This window comes from Parambassis ranga, unplaced genomic scaffold (assembly GCF_900634625.1).
Source record: "Parambassis ranga unplaced genomic scaffold, fParRan2.1 scaffold_65_arrow_ctg1, whole genome shotgun sequence".
Lineage (NCBI taxonomy): Eukaryota > Metazoa > Chordata > Actinopteri > Ambassidae > Parambassis > Parambassis ranga.
The window spans coordinates 173,870-189,537 of NW_021144809.1; the positions used below are offsets into that span (position 1 = coordinate 173,870).

Genomic DNA, 15,668 nt, shown 5'->3' on the forward strand with positions numbered 1-15,668 from the left:
CGGGAGCCACAGAACAATGTGTTGGAGGAGGGGGGAGGAAAAGGAGGAGCATGGAGGAAGGGGGGCTGTTAGGTGTCGGTTCATCCTGTCCTCTTCTTCTCTTAAAGGGCCAGCAGCCTCACCAGATCCAAAGGAATCCTGCTCTATAGAGAAAAGGTTCTGATTCTTTTTGTCTGTGATCATGCCCTACCCATAATCCCCTGCTGTTGTTTCCTTAGACACACTGTATGGAAAAAGCACTGAGATACCTGACCATACACCAGCAGGGACTTTGACATGACTTTATATTCAAACACATAACCTTTAATATGGAGTTAGTCCCCCTTTTGGGGGGAGGGTTTCACTCATTCTCTAGAGTAGTTATGAGGTGGGCACTGATGTTGTATGAGAAGGCCTGCCGCGCAATCATTCCAGGTCATCCTAAAGCAGCTCGATGGGGTCTGGGTTCTGTGAGGTCCATGTTCTGGCATGCTGAAGAATTGTCCTTCACTCAGACTCTTACCATTATTCATCCTCTACAAACCTCTGGATCAACATAATCAGGAAGACGACGCTCTACTGCTTCAGCAGCTTCATGTTAAACTTCCTCTGAGTTCTGCTGTGTTGCAGTCTGAAGGGTTAAACCTTCCTTTAAACCTTTTGTTTTGCTGTGTTTTATTAAAAAACAGCTTGCAACGAATCATGGGATGTTTTAGGGCATCCACCTGCTCCAGAGAGAAAACGGATCATTTAAAAGAGGCTATGAGATATCAAATCATGTTTTCTATACAGCCAGCAGACACACAGTTAATGAATCATCACCTGCAGCACGTTCATTTCAGTCTCTGAAACAAACTCACATGTTCCCGTTTCAAGAACCAGCCTGAGCTGCTGTGCTCCATCAGGGTGAATACAGCATCTGTCCTGTTGATATGGTCATTTGCTCTGTTAGCCAATCGGAAACCAGAATTTTAAAAATAACAAAATACACACGCTAATCTTAATCCTGTTTTTGTTTCTGGCTTCTATGCAGTTTAAGGGGCGGAGCTGGTGGGCACGGGGTCAATGTGAGCTGTGGCAGGAAGGTTTGCTGTGTCTTTCAGCACAGTGTCCAGAGCATGGAGGAGATACCAGGAGACAGACCAGTCCACCAGGAGACAGATCAGTCCACCAGGAGACAGGCCAGTCCACCAGGAGACAGGCCAGTCCACCAGGAGACAGATCAGTCCACCAGGAGACAGGCCAGTCCACCAGAAGACAGAGCAGCACACCAGGAGACAGGCCAGTCCACCAGGAGACAGACCAGTCCACCAGAAGACAGAGCAGCACACCAGGAGACAGACCAGTCCACCAGGAGACAGACCAGTCCACCAGGAGACAGAGCAGCACACCAGGAGACAGACCAGTCCACCAGGAGACAGACCAGTCCACCAGGAGACAGAGCAGCACACCAGGAGACAGACCAGTCCACCAGGAGACAGGCCAGTCCACCAGGAGACAGGCCAGTCCACCAGGAGACAGACCAGCACACCAGGAGACAGACCAGTCCACCAGGAGACAAGCCAGTCCACCAGGAGACGTGGAGGGGGCCGTAGGAGGGCAACAACCCAGCAGCAGGACCGCTACCTCCTCCTTTGTGCAAGGAGGAGCAGGAGGAGCACTGTCAGAGCCCTGCAACATGACCTCCAGCAGGCCACTGATATGCACACAAGTGGGGCTTGTTCCTATGGCGCAACAACATAAAAAGTGAGGGAGTGGGTCAGTGATGGCGTGGGGAGGTACCCTGACTGCCATCAGGTACCAGGATCAGCTCCTCAGACCCACTGTGAGACCACATGCTGGTGCAGTGAAGTGATTTTACACTTTTATCTTGAGTATGGTTCCAAATCCAGACCTCCATGGGTTAAAATGTTTGAATACATTGATCATTTATTCTTTATAGTCTTTATTTCATTGGTTATTTTTGCATACTCAGGATGCTGCTCCAACTAAAAATGAGTGCGCTGCTATCCTCACAACTGCTCTATGTCTCCATGGTAACGGGATGCACCAACATATGGAACACAGAGTAACTGGACATTACCGCCCTATCCTCGGCTATCTCAGCTATCTACAGGTGAGAGGCGGGGTACACCCTGGACAGGTCACCGGTCCATCACAGGGCAAAATACAGACAAACAACCATTCACACGTATGTGGATTTTCAAAATAAAAGCCCCTAAATAACAGAGTTTTAATAAAAACACTTTAATCACATTTTAACATATAAAGTGTTTCCTAACTTGACCCGATGGCGATTCCTCTGTTCAGATATAAGAAGCCTGAGGTCTATTAAACCTTATATTAAACCAATCAGAAACACAGTAAAACCATAAAGGCGGAACTTGGTGCTGGTGCTGATCCATGGGGTCGTAGAGTCCCGGTGAGTGCGCATCAGCCCACTCAAATTTTCTGTGGAAAATGATCCAGTTTTTATTTAGTATTCTACAATGTCCCCCTGCTGGATCAATAAAGTATATCTATTTATGAGAGTGTAGGGTGATTATTGTATGTAATGTTTAAATCATGTTTGTTTGTGTGGTACAAAGAATGAAAGTTATGTGATGGCAGCCTCTGAATCAAACACATCCACATCTTAAATGAATCATTTAAAGACCGATCAGTTCGTCTGTCAGCTGCATTGATCCGTGTGTCAAAAACAAAGAGGCCGTCTACAAACTGCGTTAGTTTATTAGACTCTTCATCATCTTCATCATCATCACACAGAACATCTAGACCATAAAGGAGTCAGAGCTTACACAAACAGTCCTGTTCTCATGGTGACGAGGGTCTGTTACCACCCTCAGGTTAAGTTGTGTTACGTTGTGTTACCGCGTTGCATGCTGTGTTATGTGTTATGCTGTGTTACGTTGTGTGTCAGGGCTCTCAGGATGTGGTTCTCTCTCTCCAGCTGCTGGTTTTTCTCCTGCAGCTCTTTGATTTGCTCCTTCAGAAGCTCCACCTCCTCCCTCACCGCCAGCATCAGGTGACTCTTCACCAGGTCCTACACACAGACACAGACAGTGTTTCCTAAGATCCTATAGAAATCCTATAGGGTGCAGTCACGATCAATCAATCACAGAGTGTTCTGATGGAATGATTTATCAGGTTTTCTGCAGAGGACTCACCATAGCCTGTTCAATTTTATTGTCGATAGCGATCAGACTAGAGCTGGAAGTACTGCAAGACACAGAGACAGATGGGTAAGACTCTAGGTGCTCTGGGAAGTCCAGCAAGTTCCAGGAAGTCCAGTCGCCCTGGTTTAAAATCTTGAATGAAAAATAACCTGGACCACAGTATTCTTTATATTTACCAACACAGGATCAATGAGTACTCTGTCGGGTCACCTGGGAATGGAGGAGGAGCCCTTTTCTACAAAGTTGTCATGGTTACCTGTGGAAAAATAGCAGCAGTGACGTCAAGTTGGTCTCCGAGCCCCACCCTGGAGCTCTAGGCCTGACTTCTGTGACTGGCTGAGCTCTGGTAGGTGGGGTCAGTGACCTCAGAGTCATCCTGGGTTTGTATTCAGGGGTCATCATCCTGGAACCCGGCCAAGACTCCCTGACATTTGAACTCTGACCTTTGACCTTTCTATGCTCCCGTAACACAACAGGTGTCTCTAGTTGCTTAGCAACAAGCTGCAGAGTCCTGGGAGGAAGAGGCGGCGTCGATGGAGGACGTCGTTGATGTCGAGGATGGCTGGAGGAGTCGGAGACAGGAGAGGACTGCTGCTGTCGCCCCGGGATCATTTTAATCTCTAATCAAGCCTGACAAACGACATCCTGCCCAATCACTTCAGATTGAAGTGTGCTGTTCAGGCCGGTTTCACCTGCTGTCCCTCTTTCCAGAGTGTCTCTGCTCTTGTGTTCGGGGAGCAGTCAGTCCATCCAGTCCACTTTCTGGTGCTACATGTCAGAAAATCGTCCAATCAGCGGCTGCCTCGAGATGTCCAGATGCTGAGTTCAAGCTTGGTTTGAGATATCAGGGTTTCATGCAGCCCCGCCCTCTCTCTCCCACACATGCTCTCACGCTCTGCTCTCTGATTGGCTACTGCCCCATTTCAATTTCCACCCACTTCTGTCTCAGCCAATAGGAGAGATTCAGTTGAATTCTCCCCGACCCACTCGCAGACAAAGCCCCATTCATTCACATCTGAACTGTGTGGTTTACTCAGCTGACAGAAACAATGAGATTATAAATCAGATTCTTGTACTGATCAATAATCACAGAGCAGTAAAAACAATCGGCTGATAACACAAATACAGGAAATGCCTCAGTGTCTCACTGATCAGGTTATTGATCCTGGTTATTACCGAGTATAAACCACTAACCTAGAGTCTCCAGGCAGGCTGAAGATGGCCTGGTCCAGACTGAAGGGGGCCTGGTCCAGACTGAAGGTAGCAGGAGTCTGAGAGCAGTTACGTCCAGACAGAGACAGAGGGACAGAAAGACAGACAAGCGCTCGTGTCTCAGATGTTCAGACACATTAGCATACTTCATGTAAACTTGGTAGGTACGTGTGGCTGGCCTACCTGTCCTGCAGTGACCAATCGTATGGGAGGCGGGACCTGTCGTTGCCTTGGTGAAAGTGGGGCTTTCTTTGCCTCCTCGTGGTCCAGGAGCTGACTGTTGATTGGCTCTTGGGGTGTAGGGGAGGGCGGTCCGCTGTGTGACGCAGGCCTTGCCCCCTCTCTGCCTTTTATTGGCAGAGTCAGCAGGTGTGCAGTGTCTCCTCTGATTCTAGAGAAATACCCTCGTCCTCTGTCTTTGTCCTGGCCAATCATTTCCAGGGACTCCAGAGAGTGGGCGTGTCTCATGCTGTCCATCACCCGCCTAAACCCCATCCCTTCCTGTCGTTCAGTAAAGTCCATACACATCCATCGGCCACGGCGGTAAGACTCGCCCCGCCCTCTGCCACCTGAACCACCCGCTGCCAGCCTGACCACCCTGAACCTAGAGGACGACCCTGCCCCTTGCCCTGGGGCATCATGGGAGATGTGCTTCCTCTTCAGAGAGGGCGAGGTTGGCTGGGAGGAGCTTCCATGACGGCTGTAAGAGGAGGAAGCTTCTGATTGGAAGGTGGTCAGAAGCACGCTGGGAGATGATCGGCTGGCTGGAGCTTGGTTTAAATCTGAGGTCACACTGGTGATCTGAAAGCCACTCCTCTTTTTACCAGTATTCATCCTCACACACGCTGCAAAGTCACCGACACACACACACACACACACACACACACACAGGACAAAGGGACGGTTACCTGCTCAGTCCGTCCAGACGTTTACAGATAAGCACTAAACCACCACCAGCCTGAGGTCAGCTCTGTCCCTAAACATGACACCTCATATGTGCTTAGCAGTGGGTCCCTCTAATCCAGATCAACACACACACTCAGAGTCAGCATGTAAACTGCATTGAGCTTCTCACCTCTCTCCTGGTCAGCAGGTCAGCTCGCCCTGCAGCTTTCACCTCAGACTCATGTTCGTCTGTACTTCCTGTTTCCTCTGACTTGTTCTGTTGACGGTTGCTTCAGTCCGCTGCCTCTTGCACAACATGGATTACTGTGTGTGTGTGTGTGTGTGTGTGTGTGTGTGCTGGACTTTAGCTGTTCAGACCACAGTGTATGCACAACAGTGGTGATTTAAATCTGTCCACATACTTTTGGTCAGGAGTCCTCTCTGTACAAAAGGACATAGACATGTCAGTCAATTCTCTCATCTGTGTGATCACTGAACTGTAGAGTACACAGAGACACACAGAGACACAGAGACACACACACACAGACACACACAGAGAGACACACACACAGAGACAGAGACACACAGAGACACACAGAGACACACAGAGACACACAGAGACACACAGAGACACACACAGACAGACACACACAGAGAGACACACACAGAGACAGAGAGACACACACACACAGAGACACACACACACAGAGACACACACACAGAGACAGAGACACACACACAGACACACACAGAGACACACACACAGAGACACACACACACAGACACACACACACAGACACACACAGAGACACACACACACACAGACACACACACAGAGACAGAGACACACACACACACACACAGACACACACACAGAGACACACAGACACACACACAGACACACACACAAGAGACACACACACAGACACACACAGAGACACACACAGACACACACACACAGAGACACACACACAGAGACACACACAGACACACACACAGAGAGACAGAGACACACACACAGAGACACACACAGACACACACACACAGAGACAGAGACACACACAGACACACACACACAGAGACAGAGACACACACAGAGACACACACACAGAGACACACACAGACAGACACACACAGAGAGACACACACAGAGACACATTGCAGAAAGTTGATGACCTTTCTGACACTAGTCACGTGACTTCTCCTGGTATCAGCCCGTCAGGTCAGCCTGGTAAACACTCACACGTTCAGGCGCTGAGCCGAGGCGCGCTCCCGCTGCTCATGGTCATGATCCAGATCAGAAGCCGGTGACGTCACCACCGAGTCCAGGGACACAATCGGTCCATTATACACAACATGGGGGAAAATGTGCAAAGCGCGTGCGCGTCTGTGCCTGTGAGGAGCCACGGGCAGAAGGAGCGCGCACAGAGTTCACGAGTAAAAGTTTAGAAACTTTTCTTTACAGTTTGGCTCGGTCCAGCGCCGCAGGGGTCCGGGTCGCTTCTTCTTCTTCTTCTTCCCCTCTTAAAGCGCTCTTCCTCCGTCACCCTCTCCTCACCCTCTCCTCACCCTTTGCGTCCCAAACTGCACGAGTTTCTGAACACTGCAGCCAATGAACGCGCAGTAAACACCTTCATCCTCCTCGTCCTCCTCCCTCTCGGATCCGGGTCTGATCCGGATCATCGCTCTGTAGGTTCCGAATTCAGTCAGGGACTGCACGGACGTGCGCGTGCGACAGCACGGACGAGAGGCGCCTGCGCAGTGAGGACAGAGGAGGAGTCGCTGTGCTGTGGTTTGTATTGGAATGAAACGAACACACACATAACACATGTGACGTATTATAATGACGTAAAGCCAAAGTGACCTGCGGCCGCTCCCCCGTCCTGTGAGGACCATGATGCCTGTGTGAAAATAGTTCATAAAGTTTGTTGAAGACTCATCATCCTTCTTGGTTCTACAAGAAGTTTAAGAATCAGAACCAGAAGCACACCGGAAGTTGGTTCAGTCACTCTAACATCTAGTACAATAGGTTTACTAGAGGGACAATGTTCTGGCTGAGCTGTAAGTACTAGTGTATACATCTCTGTGCGTTTATTTCCTGACATGAAGCTGCAGCTCCTAGTGGTTCAGTGAAGTTACTGCACTGACAGTGTGTGACGGCTCACCTCTGAGATGAAGCTGCAGCTCCTAGTGGTTCAGTGATGTTACTGCACTCTGACAGTGTGTGTGTGTGACGGCTCACCTCTGACCTGAAGCTGCAGCTCCTAGTGGTTCAGTGAAGTTACTGCACGCTGACAGTGTGTGACGGCTCACCTCTGACATGAAGCTGCAGCTCCTAGTGGTTCAGTGATGTTACTGCACGCTGACAGTGTGTGACGGCTCACCTCTGACATGAAGCTGCAGCTCCTAGTGGTTCAGTGAAGTTACTGCACTGACAGTGTGTGTGTGACGGCTCACCTCTGACATGAAGCTGCAGCTCCTAGTGGTTCAGTGATGTTACTGCACTCTGACAGTGTGTGTGTGACGGCTCACCTCTGACCTGAAGCTGCAGCTCCTAGTGGTTCAGTGAAGTTACTGCACTCTGACAGTGTGTGACGGCTCACCTCTGACATGAAGCTGCAGCTCCTAGTGGTTCAGTGAAGTTACTGCACTCTGACATTGTGTGACGGCTCACCTCTGAGATGAAGCTGCAGCTCCTAGTGGTTCAGTGAAGTTACTGCACTCTGACAGTGTGTGACGGCTCACCTCTGACATGAAGCTGCAGCTCCTAGTGGTTCAGTGAAGTTACTGCACTCTGACAGTGTGTGACGGCTCACCTCTGACATGAAGCTGCAGCTCCTAGTGGTTCAGTGAAGTTACTGCACTCTGACAGTGTGTGACGGCTCACCTCTGACCTGAAGCTGCAGCTCCTAGTGGTTCAGTGAAGTTACTGCACGCTGACAGTGTGTGACGGCTCACCTCTGACCTGAAGCTGCAGCTCCTAGTGGTTCAGTGATGTTACTGCACTCTGACAGTGTGTGACGGCTCACCTCTGACATGAAGCTGCAGCTCCTAGTGGTTCAGTGATGTTACTGCACTCTGACAGTGTGTGTGTGACGGCTCACCTCTGAGATGAAGCTGCAGCTCCTAGTGGTTCAGTGAAGTAACTGCACTGACAGTGTGTGATGGCTCACCTCTGAGATGAAGCTGCAGCTCCTAGTGGTTCAGTGAAGTAACTGCACTGACAGTGTGTGATGGCTCACCTCTGAGATGAAGCTGCAGCTCCTAGTGGTTCAGTGAAGTTACTGCACTCTGACAGTGTGTGATGGCTCACCTCTGACCTGAAGCTGCAGCTCCTAGTGGTTCAGTGAAGTTACTGCACGCTGACAGTGTGTGACGGCTCACCTCTGACATGAAGCTGCAGCTCCTAGTGGTTCAGTGAAGTTACTGCACGCTGACAGTGTGTGACGGCTCACCTCTGACATGAAGCTGCAGCTGTCCTCATCAGATCCTGTCAGACATGCTGAGGATTATGAAGTCATCACCACACACACCTTTGAAGAAACGCTGCTGATCAGTGCCCCTCACACAGGCCCGTAGCCAGTTCTAGAAATACCGGGGTCCAAAAGATCTCCAGGAAAACGGGCCAGAATAACCACAGATCCTCCTAAAATTACACACAGTGAAAACACATTGAACCTGAGGCTCCCATAGTATAATTAAATGCTTACATGCTGATTTTGTTTGGACCACCTACTGTGAAGAAGGCTGTACTCCTCTTCATCAGTTATCTGTAGGTGTGGTTCATCACCCCTGTAATAAATCATCTGACCCTAACAAATGAAATGTAAACTTTTTTAATGTCAGCATATTCTCAAAGTAAGACAATAAAAGCAGAATCAAACCTGGAACAATAAAACTACTAATTAAATAACTTCAGAAAAGTGTGCACTAAAAACACTACAAACAATATAAATGTACAAATGTCACCTTCTCTTCTTAAAGTTCTCGTGGGAAGCTAAAGGCTTTGCTGTTATAGCATTAACACTTCCCAAATGTTCTTCAGCATTTATATTAGAATATACAAGGACGGGTCCAATACAGAACCATGTTCTGAAGATGGATCAGAACAAAGATTTGTAATCATTACACTGTTTCCCCTGAGGAGGACTAATAGAGGACTAATAGAGGACTAAGAGGATGGTGTTATCTTACAGACACAGTCACCTCCATCAGTGCAGCTTAGGACGGGCTGAATGCTACCATTTAGCATTCTTAGCTGGACACTGTTACCGTCAGCCTCAGACTGTCACATCAGGACCAGCCGAGCAGGACTCACTCACTGCTAAACTAACGACTCTACAGGTGCCAGTAAAAGGAGGAGGACATGGAAGAGGGGAAGGACCACAACGATGAAGAAGAGGCTGAACAGAGAGGAGGAAGAAGGGAAGGACCACAAAAATGAAGAAGAGGCTGAACAGAGAGGAGGAAGAAGGGAAGGACCACAAAGATGAAGAAGAGGCTGAACAGTGAGGAGGAAGAAGGGAAGGACCACAACGATGAAGAAGAGGCTGAACAGAGAGGAGGAAGAAGGGAAGGACCACAAAGATGAAGAAGAGGCTGTAAGGGTGAGGAGAAGAAGGGAAGGACCACAACGATGAAGAAGAGGCTGTAAGGGTGAGGAGAAGAAGGGAAGGACCACAACGATGAAGAAGAGGCTGAACAGTGAGGAGGAAGAAGGGAAGGACCACAAAGATGAAGAAGAGGCTGAACAGAGAGGAGGAAGAAGGGAAGGACCACAAAGATGAAGAAGAGGATGAACAGTGAGGAGGAAGAAGGGAAGGACCACAACGATGAAGAAGAGGCTGTAAGGGTGAGGAGAAGAAGGGAAGGACCACAAAGATGAAGAAGAGGCTGTAAGGGTGAGGAGGAAGAAGGGAAGGACCACAACGATGAAGAAGAGGCTGAACAGAGAGGAGGAAGAAGGGAAGGACCACAAAGATGAAGAAGAGGATGAACAGTGAGGAGGAAGAAGGGAAGGACCACAACGATGAAGAAGAGGCTGTAAGGGTGAGGAGGAAGAAGGGAAGGACCACAAAGATGAAGAAGAGGCTGTAAGGGTGAGGAGGAAGAAGGGAAGGACCACAAAGATGAAGAAGAGGCTGAACAGAGAGGAGGAAGAAGGGAAGGACCACAACGATGAAGAAGAGGCTGAACAGAGAGGAGGAAGAAGGGAAGGACCACAAAGATGAAGAAGAGGCTGAACAGAGAGGAGGAAGAAGGGAAGGACCACAACGATGAAGAAGAGGCTGAACAGAGAGGAGGAAGAAGGGAAGGACCACAAGATGAAGAAGAGGCTGAACAGAGAGGAGGAAGAAGGGAAGGACCACAACGATGAAGAAGAGGCTGAACAGAGAGGAGGAAGAAGGGAAGGACCACAACGATGAAGAAGAGGCTGAACAGAGAGGAGGAAGAAGGAAGGACCACAACGATGAAGAAGAGGCTGAACAGAGAGGAGGAAGAAGGGAAGGACCACAAAGATGAAGAAGAGGCTGAACAGTGAGGAGGAAGAAGGGAAGGACCACAAAGATGAAGAAGAGGCTGAACAGTGAGGAGGAAGAAGGGAAGGACCACAACGATGAAGAAGAGGCTGAACAGAGAGGAGGACATGGAGGACACGGAGGAGATGGGGGAGATGGGGAGGTGGAGGACACGGAGGAGATGGGGGAGATGGAGGAGATGGGGGAGATGGGGGAGAGCAGACACGGAGCAGAACTCCAGGATTCGCGCCCTGGTGGCGTCGCTAAAAGGGCGGAGTCACAGGGCGATGGGCTTAAAAACGCGGTCCCTCTGACCAATCAGACACGAGGGTTGGACTGCACCCCGCCCACCCTGGCCGGCGAAGCCCCGCCCTCTGAATAGAGTCGACCAACGGGGGCGTTACTGGTGGGCGGGGCCCGAGTCGAGCTCGACCCAGTTTGAAAGTGAACCAACGGCTCCAGTCGCTGCTTCAGCCCCCCAAACAACAACAACAACCCGAGACCCCCAAACCCGAGACCCGGTCCAAGCCTACTTCAGCCGTAGCCGGCCCTCCTGACGAGTGAGTACCGTCGCCCGAGCTCCCGCTGCGGGACCCGGGTCAGAGCGCTGTGTGTTGGGGATGTTGGCTGTGATTTGCCGGGTGTCTTTTACTGACGATCAGCGATAAAAGGTCCATGAAGGAGGCATAAAAGAGGAGTAAAATGGCCGCTCTGACGGTCACCGTGTGGCGCGGACACATCTGTCCGCCGCCCCGGGCCGTGCTGTGTTTACACTCCGACACCGACCGAGATGTGTTGTTGTAAACACGAAACGCCCATTTGGAGTCTCAATGCCAGGAATTACCCTGATCCCGTCCATGCAACGCTGACCTCCCCGAGCCATAGCCCGAGCCCTTATTGAAAATGCGCAGCTGGTGTACGGGGTCTGTGTTTCCGTTGCAGATGCGCCCGTTTCATACAAAACCGTTCGAGCTAAACGCGGCTCGGTACCAGAGAGCGCGGCGCGGTGCTTTCCGACGCCTCCGTACTTTCAACGTCTTTTTATGTTAGCCGTTAGCCTGCTGCTAGCAGAGGGGGATGGGGAGGCTAGCTCTGCAGAGGGCGGGAAGCAAATGGTGGCCCATTGTTCTGTCAGCTAGCCCGTTAGCACAGCTAGGCTAACTGCAGCAAACTCCGACCTCCGAAGAAGAGGCGGCTAACTGCGACTTCCTCCATCGGCTCGGCTCACCGACTCACAGGGGGGACCGGGCTCCAGCGGACAGGGGGACCGCGCTCCAGCGGGACAGTGCGACACGAGAGCGGGCAGAGGGAGCGTCCGATGCGGTCTGCGGGCCTCCGCACTCCCTGGCTGAGAAAATGGATCCCAGGCTGCTTCTTTGTTTTTCGCCATCACACTTAGGCCGTTAACCCAACAGATAAAGTCCGGCGGTCCGATGGGTCCGTCCCCCAGAACCCACCGCACAGATCACCGTTCACACATGTTCACATTATTTTACATTTCAGCAGTCATTAGCCCGCTGCCTGTATCGATGACCTCACCGAGGTTTAAGACTTTTGCTCCTCTATTGATCAGTAGTGGGCGTGTCAAAGGTCAGTGACCCCCCCCCCCCTGATACTGATCAGGTGTTTCCTATTGTTCACTGATGGAGACGCTGCACTGCTCCTTTAGGAGCCCCTGCTGTGACACAAGGTTCAGGGATGCCTGGCTGGACACATGAATCTCATTTAATTAAGAGTTATTTAATGCACAGTTGAACACCAGATTGATCCCTGCCAGGACATTAATGTTACTGATGTTTTCTCTAAAACTCCCCCAGCAGAATCAGCCCATGATGTGGCTCCAACAGATCCCACTGCAGCTCCTCCATGTGTTTGATTGACTGTTAAACCCCTTTCTGTGCCTCCTCCCTTCAGGCCGCCAGTATGATGCGTAAAGACGTCAACAAGCCAAAGGGGAAGACGTCGGCATACGCGTTCTTTGTCCAAACGTGTCGAGAAGAGCACAGGAAGAAGAACCCTGAGCAGTCTGTCAACTTTGCAGAGTTCTCTAAGAAGTGCTCTGAGAGATGGAAGGTGGGAGAGAGCACAATAAAGAGCATGTCACCAGCACACATGCAGCGTAAAGTCAGATGTAACTTACCAGAGTAAAGATTAATCGAGGGAACAGAGGGAGTCTGCTAGCATCCTACATTATATTGATGTACAGAGGCACTTAAGAATTAACACGCCGGCATGCTGCACACACCCACCGACACGGCCTGCCTGTTCAGACATCCTGTCCGTCACAGCACAGGTGAATACCTGTCTGCAGCTGCACTTCATGTTGTTATCAGCAGAGGGAGACAGGACGTCAGCTGCAGCCTCCTGTGTGAACATGTAGGGAGTAGCCACACAGACTGTATCTGTCAGGGTTATGACACCAAGGAGTCTGAGCGTCTCTGTGATTTCAGGCTCTGTCTCCCAGCGACAAGAAGTGTTTCGAGGACATGGCCAAGGCAGACAAGGTGCGCTACAACAGGGAGATGAAAGACTATGTGCCACCTAAGGGCTTTGGGAAGAGAGGCCGCAAGAGGAAAGACCCCAACGCTCCCAAAAGACCCCCGTAAGTGTCCAAACACAGTTTATATTTGTACTGAGAAAAACACGAGGTCCATTATATGGCTGATTTTTGGATAAGTAAAAGATAATGAGTATAAAAAATAAGATATGAGGGATGCTATAAGATGCACTTAATAAAGCCAGCGTGTCGGCTGCTGGAATTGGCATCGATCCATTGGTTAGATTTCCACAGTCTGTAAAACCTCTGTTCCTGTTGCACTACACAGGGATTTGGACCCTGGTTTTCAACATAACGCTGCTACTCATCAGGCCATAACACTTTCACTGTGTGTGCAGGTCCGCCTTCTTCGTGTTTTGCAGCGAGTACCGTCCCAGCGTGAAGCAACAGTACCCTGGACTGTCCATAGGAGACTGTGCTAAAAAGCTGGGAGAGATGTGGAGCAAACTGTCCCAGTCTGAGAAGCAGCCGTACGAAGAGAAAGCCCAGAAACTACGAGAGAAATATGACCGGGTGAGCGCTGTGTGTTGACAGGTGGTGTAACTGACGGGAACCTGCTTTATTGATCCTTTTTCTGTCTGTCAGGACATGGTGGCATACCGTGGCGGCGGCACGTATGCCAGGAACCCCAGCTCTTCAGCTCAGGGAGGAGAGGAAGAGGAGGATGATGAGGGGGAGGAAGAAGACGATGAAGAGGAAGACGACGAGTAGAAACAACAAGCTGCGGCTGAGAGAGAGAGACTGTGTTAGAGAGAAGTGTGTGTGTGTGTTTGTGTGTGTTTCGGAGGTCAGACAGTTCAGAGTGATAAAGGGGTGGAGCCTCATGACAGACCGGCCTGAGCAGAGTGTGCATCAGATGTGTGTTCACAGCAGAATCTTTACCACAGGTCACTGCTGTTCAAAGCTGAAAACACCTCAGCATTCATCACGTCTTCTTCTTTCATGCTGATGGTGATGGAGGTCTCCACCCTAATCAATAATCAGTGTCTGATGTGGACTCAAAGCTCCAACATGTGCAGTCAGAGATGGTTCTTCAGTCTGTAGGAAGACCTAGAAAGAGGCCACCACTGACCTGGTCACATGACCCAGCAGGTCAGCAGTGCTCAAACAGATCATGTGACGATGTTCATCTGAAGTCAGGTTGCTCTGAAGCACACTGTGTGTGTGTGTGCGCGTAACGTGTGCGTGTTTGCTTTCAGTACTGTGTGTGTGTGTGTTGGAATTCGTCAGATGTTAAACTGTCCGACACGTAGGGATAGTAGAATAAACCCACCCTCACTGTTACCATGGTTACCCCTGCACCCTCCCCTCCCTACCATCAACACTGTGTTTCCATGGACCCCCCCCCCCATCTTGTTGTTTTTATTTTCTTACTGGAGGTTTATTGGAGTGTTTCTGTTCCTCATTCACTGTCAGAGTAGAAATGTCAACTTTTATAATAAAACGACCAACTGAGGGGAAAAAACTGCGTCCTGTAGTCTGTTCCTACACACACGTACACAAAGACACACTGTTACTGCATGGATACCAGAGGCAGCTCCTGATCCACCTCACAGAGGATACACCTCACTGTTCTGTTACTGCATGGATACCAGAGGCAGCTCCTGATCCACCTCACAGAGGATACACCTCACTGTTACTGCATGCATACCAGAGGCAGCTCCTGATCCACCTCACAGAGGACACACTTCACAGAGAGGATCCACCTCACTGTTCTGTTACTGCATGGATACCAGAGGCAGCTCCTGATCCACCTCACTGGGAGGATCCACCTCTCTTGATGGTGGAGAAACATCTTTTAGCTACAGCCGTTGTCATGGGAGCAGTCTTTAGGATGTTCACAGTGCAGCCGTCTCAGAAAGGTCTCCTGGAGGTTGGACTGCAGAAGGACCGGGTACAGGGCTCCACAGCAGCGCCTGGACTCATGGACGAGGGCTTCATCACATGTGAAGTCAAGGCGACTGGTCAGTGTGTACTTGGGCACAGGAACAACAGCTTCTTCTCCAAAGTACTGTGATCAGGCGAATCAGCAGTAATAAAAACGCCTTCTATCAGTCTATTAGACATATGTGATCGCTGTATGGGAGAAACGTCCATGATACACCAACACACACGCTGTGCTTCATTCCTGCCGAGCAGCCTGAGACAAGAGGCCCCTTGTGTTAAAAATGGCAGTTCACACCACGGCCACTAGGGGCTGGCTGCAAAACTGAGTCATGTCAATGATCAGGGCCGCGTATGTTAAAGTGCTTACAGGGGGTTCAAGGTACAAGTTCATACATGACAATAAACACTTATGGCTTCTGCACAACACACCTGATAATACCAGGTTTTACTGTC

General features: G+C 50.2%; 2 protein-coding genes across 4 annotated transcripts; one reads left to right on the forward strand and one right to left on the reverse strand.

Annotated features, from left to right (window-relative positions):
* Nucleotides 1-2,541: 2,541 nt before the first annotated feature.
* Nucleotides 2,542-12,318, reverse strand: LOC114431261 (TSC22 domain family protein 4-like). 3 transcript variants are annotated; one of them, XM_028398837.1, is made up of 9 exons: nt 12,008-12,316; nt 8,989-9,064; nt 8,708-8,898; nt 6,429-7,006; nt 5,443-5,693; nt 4,551-5,212; nt 4,350-4,426; nt 3,147-3,198; nt 2,542-3,022 (listed from the first exon to the last, which is right to left on the reverse strand). In XM_028398837.1, exons 6-9 carry the CDS (start codon nt 5,199-5,201, stop codon nt 2,867-2,869), a joined length of 936 nt encoding a protein of 311 aa, XP_028254638.1. In that variant the 5' UTR covers nt 5,202-5,212; nt 5,443-5,693; nt 6,429-7,006; nt 8,708-8,898; nt 8,989-9,064; nt 12,008-12,316; the 3' UTR covers nt 2,542-2,866. The 3 variants fall into 3 exon arrangements, with proteins under 3 accessions (XP_028254638.1, XP_028254639.1, XP_028254641.1); XM_028398840.1 differs by lacking the exons at nt 2,542-3,022; nt 3,147-3,198 and adding an exon at nt 3,694-3,923 and having other exon boundaries at nt 6,429-8,898; nt 12,008-12,318; XM_028398838.1 differs by lacking the exons at nt 6,429-7,006; nt 8,708-8,898; nt 8,989-9,064; nt 12,008-12,316 and having other exon boundaries at nt 5,443-5,875.
* LOC114431262 (high mobility group protein B3-like) lies at nt 11,175-14,793 on the forward strand. Its single transcript, XM_028398841.1, has 5 exons — nt 11,175-11,331; nt 12,686-12,844; nt 13,222-13,373; nt 13,667-13,841; nt 13,914-14,793. Exons 2-5 carry the CDS (start codon nt 12,695-12,697, stop codon nt 14,037-14,039), a joined length of 603 nt encoding a protein of 200 aa, XP_028254642.1. The 5' UTR covers nt 11,175-11,331; nt 12,686-12,694; the 3' UTR covers nt 14,040-14,793.
* The last annotated feature ends 875 nt before the right edge of the window (nt 14,794-15,668 follow it).